Source organism: Heterocephalus glaber, unplaced genomic scaffold, assembly GCF_053883595.1.
Source record: "Heterocephalus glaber isolate CG9 unplaced genomic scaffold, H.glaber_assembly_v1.0 deba00001564, whole genome shotgun sequence".
Lineage (NCBI taxonomy): Eukaryota > Metazoa > Chordata > Mammalia > Rodentia > Bathyergidae > Heterocephalus > Heterocephalus glaber.
Window position 1 is genome coordinate 19,605,266 of NW_028258351.1, and position 22,643 is coordinate 19,627,908.

The 22,643-nt window shown below is 47.7% G+C and overlaps 1 protein-coding gene across 1 annotated transcript; it reads left to right on the plus strand.

Annotated features, from left to right (window-relative positions):
* The first annotated feature begins 7,610 nt into the window (after positions 1-7,610).
* Gucy2d (guanylate cyclase 2D, retinal) lies at positions 7,611-22,506 on the plus strand. Its single transcript, XM_004857589.3, has 18 exons — positions 7,611-8,873; positions 8,960-9,264; positions 11,373-11,724; positions 12,072-12,156; positions 12,438-12,540; positions 12,908-13,009; positions 14,403-14,483; positions 15,918-16,124; positions 16,219-16,375; positions 16,819-16,968; positions 17,548-17,696; positions 17,988-18,151; positions 18,249-18,441; positions 18,683-18,857; positions 19,107-19,205; positions 19,325-19,419; positions 19,555-19,640; positions 19,844-22,506. Exons 1-18 carry the CDS (start codon positions 8,171-8,173, stop codon positions 19,935-19,937), a joined length of 3,300 nt encoding a protein of 1,099 aa, XP_004857646.1. The 5' UTR covers positions 7,611-8,170; the 3' UTR covers positions 19,938-22,506.
* The last annotated feature ends 137 nt before the right edge of the window (positions 22,507-22,643 follow it).

The following is a 22,643-nucleotide window of genomic DNA, read 5'->3' on the forward strand; positions in this document are numbered from 1 at the left end:
ATCTCAAGATTCTTCAATTTTCAAATGTCATATTCCATACTTCATGTATAGTCAAGTGGAGAAATGCTTTTTAAAGAAATGAAGTAAATAGGGATATAGCTCAGTGGCACATCACCTGACTGGCAAGCATGAGGTCCTGAGTTTGATCCCTGGTACCAAAAGAAATGAAGTAATCTATATCTCAGAACACAATGTCCAAAATATTATGAAGTGAAAAACAGAAATTAACAATCAATAACCAATTAAAAGATATAATAGAAGAAAAGAACCTACAAGAGCAAAAGATAAAATATCTTCTGATAACCTTAAGGAGAAATTTACGGAGCCTATTTAAAGAAAAGTTTAGAACACTACAGAAGGACACAAAAAAAAGCTTCAATAGATAAAAATATGTCATATTCTTACATAGAAAGATTCACTATCATAAAATGTTTTCCATAAATTAATCTATAAATTTAATGCAATAACAAAGTACCAATTATTTTTAAAAACTAGGAGAATTTATTATGAAGGCATATAAAAATTAACATGTAATAGCCAGAAAAATTCTGGAAGGAAGAACAATGAGAGAGGGAGGGGATTAACTCTGTTAGTTAACTGAAAGTATTTCAGTAATGGAAACAATATGGTACTGGCTTATATTATTACACAGACTGACCAATGAAACAGAAGAGAAAATCCAAAAATACATGCAGATGCATTCAGGAATGTTCTTTATGATGAATACAGTAGAGAGATGAATTATTCAGTGAATGGTAAGAGGACAGCTGGGAGCCAGCCAGCAGAAAGTGAAGTTGGATCCACACCAGACATGTCACATCTGTATAATCTCTGAAGGGACCATGATCTAAACGAAAAAGGTGAAACTATACATCTTTGAAGGAAATGTTGGAGAATTTGTTTAAATTTTATAGTAATGCTTTAAAATTCAGAAGACATTTAAGAACTTAAAAAGACTACATTTAAAAACAGGCTTGGCAAAACATATCCATATTTAAAACACACAATAGACATATAAACTGGATTTTTTTTTTTTGCAAATCATGTCACAAATGTGCATTCTCTGAACACAGAATTCTAAAAGAGATTAAAAGAAAAAGACCAATAACCCAAAGGAAAAATGACCAAAGGTATAAATAGATAGTTTTCAGAAAATGATATGCAAATAGATTGATTATAAACATGAAAATATGTTCAGACTTACTCAAAGAGATATGCATATTTAAACTACATTATGATACCTTTTTTTAAAGGCTTTTTTTTTTTCTTTCAAATATCATCTTGGAAAATTTTAGCATGCTCCAGCCCATATCTGGCCTGGGCAAAGTGACACTCTAATCATTGCTGGTGGTGGTGTAAATTGGTATAATCACTACAGGGGACCATTTACAGTATTTACCTTGGTAATCTACCCAACAGACACATTCTACACATGTAAAATAAGGTTTGTATAAGGGCATTTGCTGGGCAGTATTGTTAACAGCAAAGACTAACTAGTTAACCAGGTTATGGTATTTCCTTTCAAAGGAAATGCCAAGAAACAACTATGAAACAAGAAACAACCTCCAAGATATTGCTAAAATGAAATAGCAAGGTATAGAATAGAGCTATTTTTAATGTCAAAATGGAACTGTAAGAAAATATAATGTTATTTTCTTGAATACACAGAAGGAACCTTAGAGCCCTTTTTTTTTTTTTTTTTTTTTTGGTACCGGGGATCAAACTCGGGTCCTTGCGCTTGTGAGGCAGGCAGCGGAACCACTGAGCTAAATCGCCGGCCCCCTAGAGCCCCTTTAATAATGGTTTCCTCCTAAGGGAAACTGTGATGACAGGGAACAGGTACAAAAGGGAGACTTTTCATCATGTTATTTTTTTGTTTATTTTACTTTCATAAAACATATATAAAATAACATATTTGAAAGAAGGTAGCAAATTGTAAAGCTGCAAATAAAATTATCAGTTTTTTCATATATGTATTTTCTTTCTCTATGTATTTCCTTCTTTCTGTTCTTTCTTTTTTTCTTTTTATATGATGGGGTCTCATTATTTCACCCAGGCTGGTCTCTAATTCCTGGGCTCAAGTGATCCTCCTGTTTCAGCCTCCTGAGTGCTTGGGACTACAGCTTCCCGTCACCATGCCTGGCTTCCTATGTGCATTTTAGAAAGTTACTAGCAGTGGCTATCTTTCCTCATGAACAAGCTATACCATTAACATAGACTGGATACATTTGTGTCTTTCTACAACGTCAGAATTTACTACTGCGCCTGCCTTGCAAACGCAAGGTCCTGAGTTCGATCCCTAGTACCAAAAAATAAATAAATAAATAACAGAATTTACTGAGTACCAATGATTTAACAAGCTATGTCAACTTTGTCAGGGTTATCTGGCTGAATGTGTACTCCAGATTTCACTCACCAGCCACTGAGGCAGACAATCCCAGGTTGTTTTATTACAATCTTGATTACTATCTATAACACTCAAAGCGCACTTCACACAATCATATGGATGTCACATACTGGCTAGGAGAGGGTTAACATAGCTGCAGGAGCTGAACAGGCAGAACTGAAAGCCAAGGCAGGGGCCCAGAAGATGAGAAAAGTCACCAAAGAGGCCACATAAGATCACAGACTGCACAGAGGTCTATAATCATGTTTCCAGATTAAATGAAGGGCTTGCGGAGAGGGCAGAACTTGTTTAAAGCCTGAGTACAGAATGGGACAAACCAAGCGGGGAAACTGAGCTGAGGCTGAAGGCTGGGGACAGCCAGGGGCCACGGAGTGGGAGTTTGCTGCTTTTGCCCTCAAGGGCAGACACCAGGTGGTCTGATGGGTGACAGATCAGTGTCTGCCACTGCTGCACCCCAGAGCTGGATGTCCCTTCTTTTATAGGACCCAGGTGAATGGGGTGCATCATTCATTGGTCTGGTCTGTCCCCTATGCTCACTGGCCTGGTTTGCTATGGCATAACTTTGATATATCCTGTGTCCGTGTGCCCCTCATTTAGTTAGATAAATTTACAGGTGATAATTTTTTATTAGCATGGTTGATTTATTAATTTGTACCTTAGGATTTTGCTGTGCATTTGGGAGTTGGTTTTGTTTTGGGTTTTTAATAAGTTGGGTGTGTCCACACCTGGTGATTATCTGTATGCACTGACAAGTTACCAAATCATTCCGCCTCTGTATTTGTGTTCAAAATGGAGCAAACTGATATCTTATATAACATGGAGTCTTTCAGGGCAAGCACAGCCTGAAAGCTACTATTCTACAGAGTCTCCAAAAAAAAAGTATACACATTTCAGCAGTTCACCACATTAGTAAATGTCTGGAAGCTAATGGCCACCACTTTGAGCACCTCTAGTAATTGTAGAGGCCACAGGTAACTTGTATTAATCTCACAGTGTCTCATAAATTTAGTGTTAAAATATTTATACAAGTTTTTCTTTTCCTGATGTATACATTTTTTTTGGCAGACTCTGAATACAACATGGACTAACTCACAGCATCTTTAAAGGGCTTTTTTATTTATAAATTTTTGTATGCTTTAGTTTGTCATTATTTCTGTATTCAGAAAGAATGAAGATGATTTCAAATATATCTTTTATTTATTTAATTAGTTAGCTATTTGTAGTGCTAAGGCTGAAGCTCAGGGCCTTGCACATGCTGGGCAAGGGCTCCACCACTGAACTTCACCCCAGGCTCTATTTTTAAATTTAATAGGGAAATGATTTTGGGGTGTTTTATTTTTTTTTTTGTACCGGGGATTTGAACTTGGGACCTTGCACTTGCGAGGCAGGCAGCAGAACCACTGAACTAAATCCCCGGCCCGGGAAATGATTTATTTCTAAGTTCTCTCCTTACTACCCTTTAACTCTTACAAACTACAGTTGAATGGAATGGAATCTTGACTTTTACCCTTTTGAGTTCCTTGCTAACTCAACTTGAATTTTATTTTATGTAATGAATGAATTTATTGATCTATTATTGACTCCTCCTTATCCCTAACCCTACAGGACTTCTCTGCTACTCTTGAGATTTAGGTCACTTTTTTTTTTTTTCCAAGAGTCATTTTGCCTCATTTAAATTTAAGGAATAATTTTTCCTTACTTGCTACTTCAGTGGCATAAACAGAAGTATCTCCATAAACAGAAGCTTCTCATCCCTTCTGTCAGCTCCTCCAAACTTCATTGCTTTAGTATGGGAGCCAGGCGGAGGGATGGAGAATCTCAGAAGAAAGATATTTCTCTTTTTCTTGTAAAGAAGAAAAATCAGGACCTTCCTGAGTGAGAGCTCCCTCAGCAGCTGAGGTTATTATAGTAGCTGGATTAAAATGTAATGCTGCTACTTTAAGAAGTGGCTCTGCCCTTTATATGGAGAGGGCATGTTTTGTTTAATTAGCAGGCAACAGATAAGAAACAGAAGCACAAGGAAACAAACTCAGTCAGCTTCTCTAGAAGGGCAGGACAGTTTGGTGGGTGGAGGCTGGCTGGGTGACCATGTCCCAAGAACCAGCAGGGATTTAAAATATTCTGCCCCTGAAATACGATATAAAATGGCATGGTGGCTGTGGAAAACAGTATGCCAGTTCCTCAAACAATTAAAAATAGAATTACCATAGGATCCAGAAAGTCTACTTCTAGCTATATGCCCAAGAAGAATTGAAAATAAGGACTTGGAATTTTATACGTTCACAGTAGCATTTTTCACAATAGCCAAAAGGTGAAAGCAGGTGGATGAATGGATAAATAAAATGGCAACATCTTTGGGTCCTTTGGGACAAGGACGAATGGGTTCTGGTGCTACGGTTCATCTCCAACAAGAATATGGCCTGCTGGCCAGCATAAGCCATGCTAACCCTGAGCCTTTAGCACTGGGCACAGATTCGGATCTCTTCTCTGAAGCTGGCAAATCAAGTGAAATAACTGGGTTTTTTAAAATGTTTTAAAATGAAGCCCAGGGCCGGGGATTTAGCTGCCGTGGAAGCGCAAGGTCCCGAGTTAGATTCCTGATACCAAAATAAATAAATAATAAAAATGAAGCCCAAATAAGTTTAAAAACCATGCTCTTGACATATTCTCCACTCAAAATTTACATAAAACACTTTTTCACTCTAATAGCTAGACTTTTTCCTCACATAGTCCCACCATGTAGCTGCAGGTAGACTTATCTGTCTCAAGGTGTAAACATAGGGGAAAAAAGTTAACAGCATCTGCATAATATTCTCTACACACTGCTGTTGGATGGAAAATACAAAAATTAAAAAGAAAAAGAAGGAAGGAAGAAAAGGTTTCATCTTAGATTCTCACAACCTCTTTTTCCACAGACATGAATCCACCTCTGATGCTAAGGTAGTGGGTTTTTGTTTTCAGTGAAGGAGACCTGGGAAAAGAAGGATTTATCTCTTTTTCTTCAAGAATTACCAGATGGTACATGCACTTCAAATCCCCCACTCTCTCAAACTAAAGCACATTTCAGGATCATACCACCTTCCTTATAACACTGGCTGGCTACAGTGGCAAACTCATAGATCCTTCCCAGTTTGCCATTGCAGTTTTTGCAGTTCACATCTCAAACCATGTGGAAAATTCCACCCATTTTGATGGCTGAAATTCTAAAAACTCCAGTAAGTCTACTACTTTTCCAAAAACACAAAGTTAGCCCGAGGTTACTTCAGGTTTTCCATTTGTTGAGGAGACCCTGCGTGACAATGAGATGCCCAGTGAGATGCATGCTGCCAGCAGCTCTTTGCTCCTCAACTGGGATGAAGCCTAACTTCTTAAATTTATATTTATAACTTCTATCAACTTTATCCACATTCCTATTTTATCAGTTGCCATTTTTTGGTTGATTTTGACATTCTTTATTGTATTTCCATATAACTATAGGTTTAAAGTATTTTCCTACAGATTGCTTGAGTGGGATGGTGGAGAGGGAGGGAGCAAGGGAGCGGGAGAGAGAGCACACACAAGAGAGGGAGCAATTATACAATTATAATTATACATGGGCCAGGATTTAGCTCAGTGGTTCTGTTGCCTGCTTCTCAAGCTAAAGGTCCTGAGATCAATCCCCAGTGCCAAAAAAAAAAAAAAAAAAATATATATATATATATATATATATATATGTACACACATATATACACACACACACATACACACAATGGAGAAATAAGGCAACGCTTTGATCAGTGATCCAAACTAACCAATGAGGGGCAGATAGACATCTTGTGCCTCCAGAGGGGATATCCTGAGATGGACACCAAGAAAAATAGTAATTAAACAATGCTTATTCTCTTCCAGCTCTAGGGGAAATAAATACTTTAAGACCAAAAAACCTGATCCTCATCAAAACTTCCACCTAGCTTTAGTATCTGTAGATAATTCTGACCTGATCTAAGCTTCATGATGTTTTTATTTTTATTTATTTATTTATTTATTTATTTTTTTGGTACTGGGGATCGAACTTGGGTCCTTCCGCATGCGAAGCAGACAGTGAAACCACTGAGCTAAATCCCCGGCCCCATGATGTTTTTATTTATTTACTTACTTTTTGGTACCAGGGATTGAACTCAGGTCCTTGCGCTTGTGCAGTGGGCGGCAAAGCCACTCAGCTAAATCCCCAACCCTCATGATGCTTGAAAAATTCTTCTTTTAAAAAACAGTTTTTCAGCGGGCTGTGGTGGTGCAAGCCTATAATCCTGGCACTATGGTAGGCTGAGGCAGTAGGATCTCAAGTTCAAACCCAGCCTGGGCAATTTAGAGGTTAGTGAGACCCCCATCACAAAGTAAAAAATTTTAAAAGGGCCGAAATGTAGCTAAGAGTGAAGGCCCTGCATTAAATTCCCCACCTCAAAAAAGAGGAGATGTAGGACTAAAAGGTATAATAGATCATGTGAAACTGGAAGAAAAGGGGCAAAGGGGAAGGGGAAGTGGGAGGGGTAGGGGAAAGGAAAGAAGGGAATGGAATTAATATGAGAAAATGGAAAAATGGAAACAAAGTCTTTGTAAATAGGGAGGGGTGGAGGGGTTGAAGGGAGGGCAGGGGAAGGGGGAAAAATAAGAACCAAGAGAGATTATGTAAAGGTGAAAATTTCCAACGATGAATGTCATTACATTGCATACCTAAAATGTACCAATGATTAAAATGAATAATTTATAATGCAAAATAGGAAGAAAAGGTCCAAAGGGGTAGGGGTAATGGGAGGGGCAGGGGAAAGGAAAGAAGGGAAAGGAAAAATTATGAGAAATGGAAAAAAAGGAAACAAAGTCTTTATAAATAGGGAAGGGTGGAGGGGGTGAAGGGAGGGCAGGGAATGGGGAAAAAGTAAGAACCAAGATACATCATGTAAAGGTACAAGTTCCCAATGATAAACGTAAATGTATTATACACCTAAAATGTACCAATAAAAGAATTTAAGGAAAAAAAAAAGAGGAGATGTAATTCAATGCAAAGGCCCTGGAGACTCAATCCCTACTAGGTACCATTTTAAAAAAAATTTTTTACATGTAGGTCTTTAATTTGGGATTGATTTTGTGTATAGTGTGAGATTGGGAATAATTCTAAACACCCCCCCGCCCCCCATCAGCTCCTGGCTGCCTGGAAGAGGGACAGACCCAGATCTCAACGAAGAAGAGAGGCACATCAAGGGCTTTCATCCTCCACTAAAGGCCCATTCCTGCCTGATTAAGGGACCCTAATCAGCTTGGGGAGATTAAAGGCTCTTGCCTGCTGTTCCCACACCCCCGCCCTGGGCTAGGTTGGCAAGGAAGACTAGGGGGATCGACCCTGTGACTCCTTACTCCGGCCCTGGGCCCGAGCCCCAGACTTTTCGGTGAGTGCAAAGGCCTCTTTCCTTGGCCTCGGGTCCAGTCTGAGGGCGGGTGTGGGCTTGGCCTGTCTCCAGCTACCTCGAAGACACCGACCCAGGAGCGGGGGGAGAAGTGGTGGAGGAGGATAAACAGGTTGGCAACTGCTGGCAGGGGAGGCCGAAGGGGGCCTGTAGGCCGCGTTCTTGGCCCCCATCTAGTCGCGCAGGCCTGGGGAGGGGGCTTTGGAAGCGGTGACACCTCACTGGTTAAGCGGATTTTGAGAAACAAGTTTGGGGGAGAGCCCTACGGGAACTCTGGGGGGTCTCAGTCGCTCATTTTCCGGGTCTGGGTTCGCAGAAGCCGGCGATGACCGTGCGCGCCCTCCACGCGGGTGGGCTCCCCGACGCCCGCCCCACGCCCGACCTCCCGCGGGCCCTGCCCTGGCCCGGGATGCTCCGGTTTCTACTCCTGCTACTCTTCCCGCCGCCCTCTGCCTTTTCTGCCGTGTTCAAAGTGGGGGTGCTGGGGCCCTGGACTTGCGACCCCATCTTCGCCCGGGCGCGTCCGGATTTGGCCGCGCGTCTGGCCGCCGCCCGCCTGAACCGTGACCTTGCCCGGCAAGGCGGCCCGCGTTTCGAGGTCGCGCTGCTGCAGGAGCCGTGTCGGACGCCAGGGTCGCTGGGCGCAGTGTCCTCTGCGTTTTCCCGAGTCTCAGGTCTCGTGGGCCCCGTGAACCCCGCAGCCTGCCGGCCAGCTGAGCTCCTAGCCCAAGAGGCTGGGGTCGCGCTCGTGCCCTGGGGCTGCCCCGGGGCGCGGGCGGTGGGCACCACGGCCCCGGCCATGACCCCCGCCGCGGATGCTCTTTACGTCCTCCTTCGAGGCTTCCGCTGGGCTCGCGTGGCCCTGGTCACCGCCCCCCAGGACCTGTGGGTGGAGGCGGGACATGCTCTGTCTACCGCACTCAGGGCCCGGGGCCTGCCGGTTGCTTTGGTGACTTCCATGGAGCCATCGGACCTGTCTGGAGCCCGGGAGGCCCTGAGGAGAGTCCAGGACGGGCCTAGCGTCAGAGGTAGGCTCACCTGCAGGTGCGGGGGGTCGGCAGGTCGGCTGCCAGCTGGCAGCGCTGCCCGGCGAGCTGAGCCTCTGTGTTCGCAGTAGTGATCATGGTGATGCACTCAGTGCTGCTGGGCGGCGAGGAGCAGCGCTACCTACTGGAAGCCGCAGAGGAGCTAGGCTTGGCAGGTGGCTCCCTGGTCTTCCTGCCCTTCGACACTCTCCACTATGCCTTGTCCCCAGGCCCGGAGGCCTTGGCTGCTATTGCCAACAGTTCCCAGCTTCGCAGGGCCCATGACGCTGTGCTCACCCTCACGCGCCACTGTCCTCCAGGAGGCAGCGTGCTGGACGGCCTGCGCAGGGCCCAAGAACACCAGGAACTGCCCCCCGACCTCAATCTGCTGCAGGTAGATGGATCATGGAGGAGGGAAGAGGGCAGGAAGTAGCCAAATTGAGAAGAGAAGGATGGAGTCAGCGGGGACAGAACAGCAGCTCTACCTATTCTGGAGTTTCCTTGGTCACACAGAGGCTAGAGTCTTACTTGGGGTATTTTAAAATACTGGGATTACCTTCAGAGAGTAGGCAACAAGATCTCTAAAGCCTAGCTCCAAGGAGTAGAATCTAAACTGCAACATAATTTTCAGTCTGCTCCAAAAAACAACAAAAAAAACCCATTCCCAGAACCACAACAATATACAGCCCACTATAAACAGCTGGTGTTCTCAAGAAAACAGGAAAGACAGAGGATACAGATCCAGCCTTCCTGTCTCATGCAAAGGCATTTCCTCTGGGGTCTCGTCTGGTGGCCTTAACTTTTTAAGGGGCCTTGACATCTTGCAAGAACAGAAAGGTCCCATGTGGCAGTTCCCATAATTAGATCCAATATTTCTTCCCAATATCCAGCTAATACCCAGGATTCCAAGTCCCCAGAATCCCAGTTCAGATCTCCACCCCAGTCACAAAGTGGGACTAGAAACCATTAATATAGAAGGAAATTTAGACATCAGTGGGCAGGAAGTTATCCATCGGAGAGGCCATATTCAAAGGGGACTGCATGAGAGGCTATATATCAAAAGGGTTTGAAATATTCCTGCCAATTCCCAGGATGATTTGGGGTAGCCAATGAAGAGAAAAGATGGGAATAGTCACTAAGAGAATATGAGTGGGACAAGATGGAGGGAGAGTCAGGCAGCGGAAAAAGAAGGGTAGAGAAAGTGGAAAGAAATTCTCTTTATTGCTCAGTGAACTAGCTGCTCATCACTAGCTGCTCAAGCCAGACCCCAGGGACTCACTCCAATTCCTCTAACTTTGTCCCTCCACATCCAGACATCAAACTATTACTTTTGCTTACTCAAAGTCATTTGAATCCATCCTCTTTCTCCATTCTCACTGTCATTGCCCTGGTTCAGGCCACAGTACTTCCGTCCCAAATTCCAGAACATGATCTCCCAAATGCTCTCTGCCTCAACTCTTCCTTGGCCCAGGTCTTCCTCAACTGAACAATCAGCTTCAGAAACCTGACAAAACCTACTAGTCATGTCCTTGTTAAAAGCCTCCCAGTGGCTCCCAGATGGCCTTTCTGGAGCCTGGGTTGAAGATACTCATGACCCTATATGACTGCAGGTCTCTTCACACAGGACTTGATTCCTCCCTTCTCTTCTCTCTTCCATGAACTTCAGCTAGACTGGGCTACTTTGGGTTCCATAAAATTGTCCTCTTTTGCCTCTGAGTTGGTGGCTGTGTTACTTCCTTTCTTCTGCCCCACTATATAATTCTAATTTTTCCCCTGAGGGTGGTCATTACTTCTGGAAGCATCCTCCTGTTTCTCCAACTTGTGTTGGGGACCTTCATTCCTGTCCCCACACCCCAACCTCAGTCTCCCCTGCCTTCACTCATGGCATTGCTTTAATATCTGTGTCCATCTCCCAACTAGAAAAAAGGTTTCTGGAAGCAGAGACTGTCTCATACACCAACACATCTCTAGTGCTTAACACTGTGCCTGGGACTTTGAGAGCTGAGAACTGGGAACAGCACAGAGGCCCAATGAGATCAGGTGGTAACTTGGAGAGGGGAACAGAAGATAGAATTCACCCAAATGATGGGCAAGAAGGCTTTTAAGTGAATGGTAGATAATGAGATTAAAGTATATACACGGCAACCAACTGGAAGACAGAACTATCAGTGACAGTAAGAATCAACTAACAATTACTGAAAGAGCCCAGCTCCTGAAAAGAGGTCCAGTTGGTAGGGCAGACTGAGTGGCATAGCCAATCGGAAGAAAGGAAGAGACAGCTAACGGGGAGAGAGGAAGAGATAGCCAAGAGAGGAAAAGCCCAAGGGGAGAGTGGAAGAGATAGTCAATGGAATGGAATATGGAGAATCACTAATTATGAAATGGGAACAATCAGTAGTGCGGGATTTGAAGGACCCAGTGAAAGAACAGTTGGAGCCAGCGAGTTCCCATCAGTTTGTGAGCTGTGGCTCCAAGCCCTGAGGCCTTACTCTGCTTCTCCAGGTTTCCCCGCTCTTTGGCACAATCTATGATGCGATCTTCTTGTTGGCTGGGGGCGTGGTGGAAGCCCGGGCCTCCTCTGGTGGTGGCTGGGTGTCCGGAGCTGCTGTGGCCCGCCATGTCCGGGATGCTCAAGTCCCTGGGTTCTGTGGGGCCCTAGGAGGAACTAAGAAGCCCTCTTTTGTGCTGCTGGACACTGATGCGGCTGGAGACCAGCTGTTTGCCACATATATGCTGGACCCTGCCCGGGGCTTCCTGAGTTCTGCAGGGAGCCCAGTGCACTTCCCTCAAGGAGGTCCCGGACCTGGACCAGATCCCTGGTGCTGGTTCGATCCAAATGTCATCTGCAATGGAGGTGAGAGCCGGCACCTCGCTTCCACTGGGACAGTCAGCAGGGATTGTCTAGTAATGAAAGAGAGTCATCTTCTGTCCTGTATTTCTTCTCATGCCTTTGCAGATCCTCCAACCCCAGACTTGCACAGAACTCTTCTCTTGCAGGGTCCTCAAACCCTCTGGGAACCTTTTTAACATTTGAAAACTCCCCCTTGAGGAATCTGTGACTTTCCCCTTAGAGCCTGCCCTAGTTCCCATCCTCCCCATTTCCTGCAGCCTCTAGGATTTGGCACGACTATCTGCCTCCCTAGAAGGTTGGGCCTTGTCTGACCAAGGGCCTTAGTGTTCCTCCTCTCATTGTTTCTTCAGGAGTGGAGCCTGGCCTCATCTTTCTTGGCTTCCTCCTGGTGGTAGGGTTGGGGCTCAAGGGGGCTTTCCTGGCCCACTATATGAGGTGAGTAGGGGCATGAGGTAATTAGGTGGTGATCTTGCCTCTCCACCTGCCAGAAATGAAATTGTGCAGCAAAGACAGCAAGCTGGGCCCTTTCAAGAGTAGAAGAGAGGAGGGATTTTTCTTGGGAAAGGGAATAAGGATCTTGAGGGCATCTGGTTTGGGGATGGCTGCTGCCCGGTTCCTCTTCCCTGACCTAATATCATCCCTTCACCCCATCCCCTGCTGGCCTCTTCTCATGGAACTTCATCTCCTTTGTGGGAATGACCTTCTTCCCCCACAAGGCACCGGCTTCTTCACATCCAAATGGTCTCTGGACCCAACAAGATCATCCTTACTCTGGACGACATCACCTTCCTCCAGCCACAAGGGGGCAGCTTTCGAAAGGTGGGTAAAACAGGGAGCCTGCAGCTAGCTGTCTTCTCCCTGTAGTATATTTGATGCCTTTCTTGAAGCAGCTCTCATCCCAATCTCCCAATTGGGAAGCCTGGTTTCTGCCCCCTTCCCACAGGTCCTAGCTTTGTGGAGTAACCTCATCTGTGCAATGGTGGTGACAGCCTTTGTCCTGACTACTTTCCTAGGGTGACGTGAAGGTCCAACAAGACTATGACTATGTGTGTAAAGTGCTGTGCTATTGGGGAGTTATGCCATTATCATGTTCTCTAATTGAAATTCCTTCCTTTCCGCTTTTAGTCTACAAAAGTCAGCCTGACCTCAATCCAGAATTCTAACCCTAGAGCATATTCTCCCCTAGGTGGTCCAGGGCAGTCGGTCAAGCCTGGCGGCTCGCAGCATGTCAGACATTCGCAGCATCCCCAGCCAGTCTCTGGAAAGCTCCAACATTGGCCTTTATGAGGTGAGCCTGACCCCTAGCCAGGTTGAGTTCTACTCCAGTAGGGAGAGTGGTTCAGGAATGCTCAGACCCTGGGCAGAGAAGAGGCACTTTCAGTGGAGGCATGTAGGCATGTCAGATCATCCAGGCTCCAGGCAAGGGGATGAGAGACCAGGCAGGAGCTAGGGAAAGGTCATGGATTGTTCAATCCTGATGTGATTCCACATTTGGGAATCCTCTCTGCTGTAGGATTTTCCCCTAGCCATGATCCAGCCAATGGCTCCTCAAAGGCAGTCATGGTGACTCAGAAGCTGGTGTGGCCACTAAGGTCATACCTGCCATGTTGGGAGCTCCTGGACCTGCCTCCTCAGCATTTCCACCCAATTCAGATGAGACTCAGGAAGAGCAGCCCCTAGACCAGGAAAAGAAAAGAAGAGAATTAGGACACTAACTGCAGGGCCAGCACATCTGAATTGGGTAGGGTGGATGGGAGAAAATGAGAAGAGATTCAGAAAGAGCCTAAAGAAAGCTCAGCAAATCAAGAGGAGAGGGGAGATTCAGAGGTCCAGAGCTCCAGGTCATTGAGAGTGTGCAGAAGTTCCTGCTAAATCCTCTAGAGGGCATCTCGACAATTTCTCAGTGGGCACGACTGTCATTTTGGGTTCTTCATTGTATGGGATTACCCTATGCCTTGAAGACTGTTTAGTTTCTCTTACCTTTGGCCCTGGTCCCTAACTGCAGTTTTTGTGACAACTAAAAGTGTCCTCAAGTTTACTTCTAAATGTTATTTACAGGTCAATACCAAACCAACAAAACTCCCTTCTAGTCCAGACCCTATACCAGTAGACAGAACCACTTATATAATCTGCAAGGACAAGGGAGAAATAAGAAATGGAAGCACCTTGTTCATTCAAGATGACAACAGTGGATGACTGAACTGAGCTGGGTCCCTGCATAGGGTGTGTGTAGTGAACCAACCCGACAAGAGCTGAGGATAGTGAGCCCCAAAGCCGGGGCCCCGGGGAGCTGCCTATATTCCACAGATCGTTTACAATAAAGCCTGATCTTCCCAGATGCCTGACTCCCAGCACAGTGCTCTGTCACCGCAAGGGGTGATGAGAGCTGTGATGTCAATGATATTTGTGGTTGTAAAAATTCACTTTTTTTAGGGCTATTGATGTTTTCTGGGGTGGTGAGGACACCCATCTGAGCTGTTTGCATCTCTTTTCCCTAAATATGTTCTCTTACCCAGTTAGCTGTGAAGCAGACAGATAGCAACCTCCTCACTCCTGGTGCCCTCTGTCACGTGTGAGAAGTGTTCTAGGACAATGGACGAATGGAAATGTGGGCTTCTAAGCTTCTTGCCTTATGGGATTTTAGGAGACTGAGTTCCAAAACCCTACCCTCTCTGCTGCAGGGAGACTGGGTTTGGCTGAAGAAATTCCCGGGGGATCATCATGTAGCTATCCGCTCAGCGACCAAGACGGCCTTTTCCAAGGTGAGGGGCCAGGTGTGATGTAGTGTGGGGTGGCCATCGAGCCCTCCCTTCTTACCTCCTCTTTGCAGCAGGGTGCAGAGGTGGGTCTTGTTAAGTATTCCCTCCACTCTAGAGCAGATAGCCCATTATTCTCTCCTGTGGTACAGGTTCTTTCCTTTGATGTTCTTATCACAACTTATTTGTGATAAATTACATGTTAATTTGTTACACAACTTATTTGTTCACCAATGGGCCGGCTTATTTATCTGCCTCCCACATAGATTGCAAGCTGGGTTAGGATTTTGCTGTGCCATTCCCAACACCCAGCACAGAATTTGGAATATTAGGCTCAGTAAATATCTGTTGAGTGAATGATAGAAAATTTAAAAATGAGTTTCCACTTCTGTCAGACCACTAGCCATATCAATGCATACTGAATAAAGTGGAAAATTGGTAAAGAGGCAATAGACTGCTTATTTGGTTATTTTAACCGTAATGTCCCTCTTTCCACCCAGTACTAAGCAGCATTGGTCTGGCCTTCTTCTCAGAGGCTTCCTACAGGAGCTCATGGTTGCAGCTAGAAAATGACTTAAGTGAACTGCCTGTACAGGTCAACCAACTAAGTCCCCTTTAGCACCATGTTCTTAAAATGAAAAAAAGCCCCTTACTGGGCAAGTGGACTCAAAAAAAGCTAGAGAGGGCACCAGTCAGCTGATTACTCCTTATTTTTCCAGCAAGCAAGGGGATTCTGGCCTGCCAAGTAGGTGTGGCTTTATTGATGACCCCTCCATGACCATGGCTTGACTGCTCAGTCCCATCTTTCCCTAACTTGGGGAGGGTGGGAGTCTCAGACAGATCTTTCACAATGATACAACACCACCAAGCAAAACAGCCTCCAGCCAGGCTTCAGGACAAGCCATCTCCCCTGTGCTCTGGAAGTAGCACAGCTTCTCCCTGGTTCTCCCCACAGACTCACCTCAGGGTCAGTGATGGTACTTTCCTTGTAAGGTGGGAGCAGTTCAAAGATTTATGGCTAATAAGTCAGATCCTACCTGGGTCCTGATCACCAGTGCAAGGTTGACTTTCTATTCACTTTGAACCCAGCCATATTCAATATTGAAACAGTGGCCTTTGACTGTAATGTGTTTTCCAAAGACATAAATATCTGGAAAAGAAAGTCCTCCCCACACTCCATACCCTACAAGCCATTTCATTCACCATCTTTACCCCATCGTTCCCATTCGGATACTCAAAAACACACCAGAAGCCTGGGGGTGTGGTTCAGCAGTAGAGCGTTTGCTTATGACGTGCTATGCCCTGGGGTTCATCCTCAGTAAGAAAAAACAAAAGCAAACAAACAAACAAACAAACAAACCTCACCGAGGGCATTGAATATCAGCCCCCTCCCCACCCAGCCTCCAGGACAGAAAATGCCCATCAACTTTCCTTTCTCAGCTTCGGGAGCTCCGGCACGAGAATGTGGCCCTCTACCTGGGACTTTTCCTGGCGGGGTCCGCGGACAGCCCCGCGGACCCCGGGGAGCGCATGCTGGCTGTGGTCTCAGAGCACTGTGCGCGCGGCTCCCTCCACGACCTCCTCGCCCAGAGAGACATAAAGCTGGACTGGATGTTCAAGTCCTCACTCCTGCTGGACCTCATCAAAGTGAGTGTGGGGGTGGGAGGGCGTCCTGTGGGCGGGGAAGAGGGGGCAGGAGGTCTGAGGGGCCGAGGCTGCCTCTTCTCCCACCCCTTCCAAGGGAATGAGGTATCTGCACCATCGCGGCGTGGCTCACGGGAGGCTTAAATCACGAAACTGCGTGGTGGACGGGAGGTTCGTGCTCAAGGTCACCGACCACGGCCACGGGCGACTGCTGGAAGCGCAGAGGGTGTTACCGGAGCCTCCCAACGCGGAGGGTAGGAGTCCCGGCTGCCTGCGGAGCACGCGGGCATCCTCCAGGATCCTCATCATTCCACCTCCCTTCCCCCTTCTTCCCATTCCACATCCATCCGTACGACTGCAGCTATGGAAAAGGCCGTTTGACCCCGAGACATTCAGAGGGTGGGCTCGTGACTGGGACACCGGGAGTTGCTAGCGGGTGGGTGTGCTTAGGTCTGGGGCTTGACCCAAGGGTGGGGTTTATGCCCAGGAGACGGAGCCTTCCCTGCCTCCCTTCACCTGAGGGTGTGGCCTACTTATGAGGGCGGGACTTGCTCTAAGTCCGCCTAGGGTTTCCGGTAGTCTCTGCAGCGCCTGGTGGTTGGCAAGAGTCGAGGTGTGGGCTTTGCCATGGGGATGGTCGTCTGCTCCCACGGCCCTCTACGAGCCTACGAGCCCACGGCCCCTCCTGCATCCCCAGGTCAGCTGTGGACAGCTCCCGAGCTGCTTCGGGATCCGGCCCTGGAGCGCCGGGGAACTCTTGCTGGCGACGTCTTTAGCCTGGGCATCATTATGCAGGAGGTCGTGTGCCGCAGCGCCCCCTACGCCATGCTGGAGCTGACACCCGAGGGTAAGGCGAGTTCGGGCCAGAGAGGCACCTTACAGTTAGGACAGAGCCAGATTGGGTCCCTGCCTGGCTCTTTTCTCTAAAGCAAAACCCAGTGATGAGACTTAATTAAGTAGAGTCTCCCTTAAAGCTCTCTTAAAGGGTCAGGACACTGGAAAGTGAAGCATTAAGTTGAGTGGAGGGCGGATGGCCCTGAGCTGACCTCAATAGCTTCTGTCCTGAACCCAACTTGCTTCCTCATAGGACAAAGCAGGTTCCTCTCTGGTTCCATGTCCATCCCATCTGATTCAAATCCAAAGTACTCATCTGTAGGACTCTGAGCAAGCTACTTGACCACCCTAAGCTGTACTTTTCTTACATACAGTGTTAGTTTCTCTGTGTCATTTTATTGACCTCTGGGGTTCAAGGACCTCTTGTTACTCCTAGTGATCCCCTTCCACACTAATCACCCTCCTCATCCACTGAAGCTCTGACTTAAGGACCCTCCGTCAGTCCCCATCTTAGACTTCAACAATCAGGCCAGGGTCAGAGGTGGCTTTTGTTCTGGGGTGCCCACCCTCATGGTCCCCCTCATGCCTCCAGAAGTGATACAGAAGGTACAGAGCCCCCCTCCGCTGTGTCGACCCTCGGTGTCCATGGACCAGGCACCCATGGAGTGCATCAAGCTGATGACATGGTGCTGGGCAGAGCAGCCGGAACTTCGGCCCTCCATGGACCACACCTTCAACCTGGTCAGGGGTTTGGGACTGGGCAAGGGCTGGGCTGGCCTCTGGGATCCCAGATCTCAAATGCTGAACTGGCTCCAGAGCCGTGTCAATTCCTAGCTGAGAACAACTACCCCTGGGAAGTATCATTTCCCATTTGTCTCTAAAAACACAATACCAAGCACCCCAGGGGTGCTTGATGATTAGAAGATAAATGGTGGTGGTGGGGATCAGAAATATAGCCCCATGGAGGGGGCCATGACAGGACCATGGCAGCCCAGGTCTTCAGCAGCTTTACCAGCTTCTCCCTTCTACCAGTTCAAAGGCATCAACAAGGGTCGGAAGATGAACATCATTGATTCGATGCTGCGAATGCTAGAGCAGTACTCCAGCAACCTGGAGGACCTGATCCGGGAGCGCACAGAAGAGCTAGAGCAGGAAAAGCAGAAGACAGACCGTCTGCTCACACAGATGCTGCCTCCGTGAGTGCCAGTGTGGAGAGGGACGGGTGGAGGGGGTAGCTGGGGCCCAGCTGGACTTAGGTAGCCTCCGTATGACCCCACTGCCTGCCATGCCTAGATCTGTGGCTGAGGCCCTGAAGATGGGAACACCTGTCCAACCAGAGTATTTTGAAGAGGTGACACTGTACTTCAGTGACATCGTGGGCTTCACCACCATCTCAGCCATGAGTGAGCCCATTGAGGTGGTGGACCTGCTCAATGACCTCTACACTCTTTTTGATGCCATCATTGGTTCCCACGATGTCTATAAGGTGGAGTGTGCGTGGAACAAGACCTCCTGACTGTCAGTTCACCTGTACCAGCTCCCAGCACACCTGCCCTAGGCCATAGCCCAATCCTCTTTCCCAGCCTTCTGTCTTAGTTTCTTCCTCCAGTCCCAGCTCCAGGCTCACCTTACAGCCTAGCTCCCTGGATGTCTGACAATGAACACTCACTTTGTGTGTTGGGAGAGGGGTGGGCTCCGCACTGAGTTGGCACAATTCCTTCCCTCAGGTGGAGACAATTGGGGATGCCTATATGGTGGCCTCAGGACTGCCCCAGAGGAATAGGCAGCGGCATGCTGCAGAGATTGCCAACATGTCTCTAGACATCCTCAGTGCCGTGGGCTCCTTCCACATGCGCCATATGCCAGAGGTGCCCGTGCGCATCCGCATCGGCCTGCACTCAGGTAGCTCTCGGCCCTCCCGGCCTCTAAACCCATCTCCCTCTTCAGGGCTCCAGATTCATTCTACAGGAGGCATTGCTGAAGTGGGCTGGGAGGCTTTCCTTGAAGAAGATGCAATTGAGAGTGTTAATTTGGGAAGCTGGTGGAGATATGAGGTGCTTGGAGCTAAAGTACAGACCCTCCAAGGGCCCTTGGGCACCATTATCTTCATCCCAGGCCCCGCCTGCCAGCCAACCTTGTGCATCTCCGCAGGCCCGTGCGTGGCAGGCGTCGTGGGCCTCACCATGCCGAGATACTGCCTGTTTGGGGACACGGTCAACACTGCCTCGCGCATGGAGTCCACTGGGCTGCGTGAGTGTGCCAGGGCCTCAAGGAGTTGGGGGAGGTGAGGCGGAGCCCTAGGGTGGAAAAATCCAGCAGAGGAACATGCCAGATGACTCCTCAGCAAGTCGTGTCCCCCACCTCACCAGCTTACCGCATTCACGTGAACATGAGCACTGTGCAGATTCTCTGCGCTCTGGACCAGGGATTCCAGTTGGAACTGCGAGGTCGCACCGAGCTGAAGGTGAGGCAGGGTCGGCCCCGCCCCCTCCTTGGGGCTTCCTTAGGGACCTGGAGTTTCTTGGTTCCACTTAGACCTACAGATCACTCATCCCTCATCCCAGTCCACCTAAGTCTCCCCTCCACTGTGTCTCTCCAGGGCAAGGGCGCTGAGGACACGTACTGGCTGGTGGGCAGACTCGGCTTTAACAACCCCCTCCCCAAACCGCCTGACCTGCAGCCGGGGTGAGGGACTGGCCTCTCGGGTGGGGTGCAAGAAATGGAGGGCTGAATGCAATCCTTCATCCCTTCTCCTTCGGACTCTGGGTCTGACCTCTGCGGAAAAGAAACAGTGTTACCTGGGAAACAGCGTTACCTGGGAAACAGCGTTACCTGGGCGGTCCTGGTTCCCATTCCTCTTCCCTGAGGGCGTTGCCTCCTCTCTGCAGGGTCAGCAACCATGGCATCAGCCTGCAGGAAATCCCTCCTGAGAGGCTCCAGAAGCTGCAGAAGGCCAGGCCAGGCCAATTCTCAGGGAAGTGAGGCCTGGCCCTGGACAGGTGCTGCTCTCCCCTTAGACTCCGGCCACGAACCTCTATGGAATGCTTACTAAGGAACAGGCAGTTCCTCCACAGCCCCAAAGCCTACCCCTGCCTGCAAAAAGCCCCACCCACGCCAGGTGTCCCGGCCCTGAGTTACTGTGCCCAGGCTGGTTCCTAAACCCAGGGATTTCCCTGGGAGGGAAGCACCTGCTGCAGGTTACTGGTTTGGTAGGTCTGGAGTGGTCCAGCAATCCAAGTTTAGGAAATTCTGTAGTTGTGACTTCCTGTGACTTCTCTCTTCTGATCCCACCTCCTCCTACTCCACAGTATAAGCCATGCCTACTCAGGATGACTCTCAGGCTGTGCATTGCACAAGAGACAGAGCTCTAGTGGGCAACACTGGCCAGAGGAGAGTGTGAAAGTTGCCCCTGGAGTTTTGTTAGAGCAGAAGTCCTGCCCACCATCCTTCGAGAACCTTTGACCCATTACCCTACCCTTTCTAGGTGAGCCCCCTTGACTCCTTTCTTCCACTTCCCTCTCAGACATTTCTCTTCCCCTTAAGATTATTCTGGAAGGCCCTTTTCCTGAAAGTGCTGCTATATGTGACCAAAAGTTGGGCCAGTACCTGTGGCTTCTGTCCAGCTCTGCCTCCAAGGATTCTGAGCCTTTTCAAGCGCCAGCTGCAAACCAGCTGTGTGGCCTTGGGAAGGTCTCACTGGATCGTCAGGCTTGGGTTCCCTTCAACGGTGGAATGACAGGGACCTAAGTGGTTTTCACTGCCCCTGTGGCCCTGCCATGACTGCTGGGATTCAGAGTGGCCGGCCTTGGCATATAGGATACTGTGGCATATATAGACAATATGGGGTCCCAATTCCTAAGGACCCTGAGCCCCCCAGGGGATGTTGGGATGGGGGAGGGTTCTCCACTTTCCAGGGCCTCTCAGGGGCCCAGGAAGGAGGATCTGAGATGACCATCCCAAAGGAGGTAGAGGCCCCATGTTCCATTGAGGCAGGGGTATTCATGTGGCCTGGGGAGGCCAGGGCTTCTGTTTAGCCTAAAAACTCCCAGAAAATTTCCTTTCCCCACTAGTCAGAAATTGGCTCCTTCCCCAGTAGACAAGACCAAGCCACTTGCTCAAGTGCAAAGAAAAGCTTGCTTTGAGGCTTTAGAGAAAGGAAATTGAACTGCACCGACCTTTACTAACCAGAACAGTGGAAGAATAAGAGTATTCTCTGTTTAACTGGGAGCTCCTGAGCAGACAGTTGAACAGAAAATCTTCTCTGCTTAAATCTTTGCAACAACACTCAGTCCTGGCAAGTGCCCCCTGAAGTTTCCTTTGTGGAACTCTGATGTGCCAGGCCTAGGCTTTGGCATATTTGATTCTTGGTGTTCTTTGCCATTGCCACAGACCCTGGAAGAAGTTAGGTGTAGCTACAGCACTCAGTAGGTAGTGAGTGTTCAGTCCCTGAAGGTAAGCAAACAGAACTGGAGGCATTACTGACAAGATATGACAAGATAGTATGGCTGGTGGAGCAGCACCATTACCTGGGAACTTGTTAGAAATGCAGAATCTCAGGTCCCACCCACACCCCCTGAATCAGAACCTGCATTGTCACAAGATCCTTCAAAATACTGTAGGAGCATAGAACCGAATGTAGGATCTCCCTAAATCTCCCAATCTCTACAATTTCATAAAAGTGACACCAGAAGCTAGTCATTAGACTTGTCTTGGTTGGCTTATGGGGTGTTTTTGTTTTGAGCTAACATTTAAAAGTAATCCTAAATCAGTATATTTAAAAAGTCTTTACAGGGCCAGGGATTTACTCAGTGGTTCCAGCACCTGCCTTGTAAGTGCAAGGTCCTGAGTTCGATCCCCAGTACCAAAAAAAAAGTTAAAAAGTCTTTATAGTCATCTCTCATTATATACAGGGGGCTGATTCCAGGACTCCTGTGGATATCAAAATCCTCAGATGCTCAAATCCCATAGATAAAATAGCATAGTATTGGCATAGAGCCTATGTACTTCTCCTGTATCCTTTGTCATCTCTAGATTACTTAATACCGGACACAATGTAAATGCCATGTAAATACTCACTACACTGTATTGTTCAGAGACTGTGACAAGAAAAAAAGTCCACACGTGTTAAGTACAGAGTCAGCGCCACCCTGCAGGCCTAACTACATAGTGTATGATACACAGTTGGTTGAATCTGTGGATATAGTGCCAAAGGATACTTAGGGCTGACTGTACCAAATTTCCCTGCTCTCCTGAAATCAAATTTCCCTCTCCCCTTCAAGTAGGGCTTATATCACCCCTCAGTCACATCAAGGAGCTAATCGCTTTGTTCCAGGATTTCACACTTCATTCTCAGGGTCCCCACTTACTCCAAGACATGAGGTTTTCTGGGCATCCCCATGTCTGGCACCTGTAGACCTTCAGTTTAGGACTCCTGGACCAATAGATGTTAAGGTTTAGGTGCTCCTGGAAACTGTCTCCCCCCCCCGCCCCCATTAATTTAATTAGTGACTTCTTCCAAAAAATAAAGAAAGGATTTAGAAGAAATAGTAAAGCCAGCATTTAAAAGTTCTGGTTGGGCCGGGGATTTAGCTCAGTGGTTTCGCTGCCTGCTGCGCAAGTGCAAGAACCCGAGTTTGATCCCTGGTACCAAAAAATAAATAAAAATAGAATAAAAGTTCTGGTTACCTA

Coding starts and splice junctions, on each gene's coding strand:
- Gucy2d (XM_004857589.3), top strand. CDS start 8,171: ATGACCGTGCGCGCCCTCCACGCGGGTGGGCTCCCCGACGCCCGCCCC. Junction 8,874..8,959: donor GGACGGGCCTAGCGTCAGAG/GTAGGCTCACCT, acceptor CTGTGTTCGCAG/TAGTGATCATGGTGATGCAC. Junction 16,969..17,547: donor GCTGGAGCTGACACCCGAGG/GTAAGGCGAGTT, acceptor TCATGCCTCCAG/AAGTGATACAGAAGGTACAG.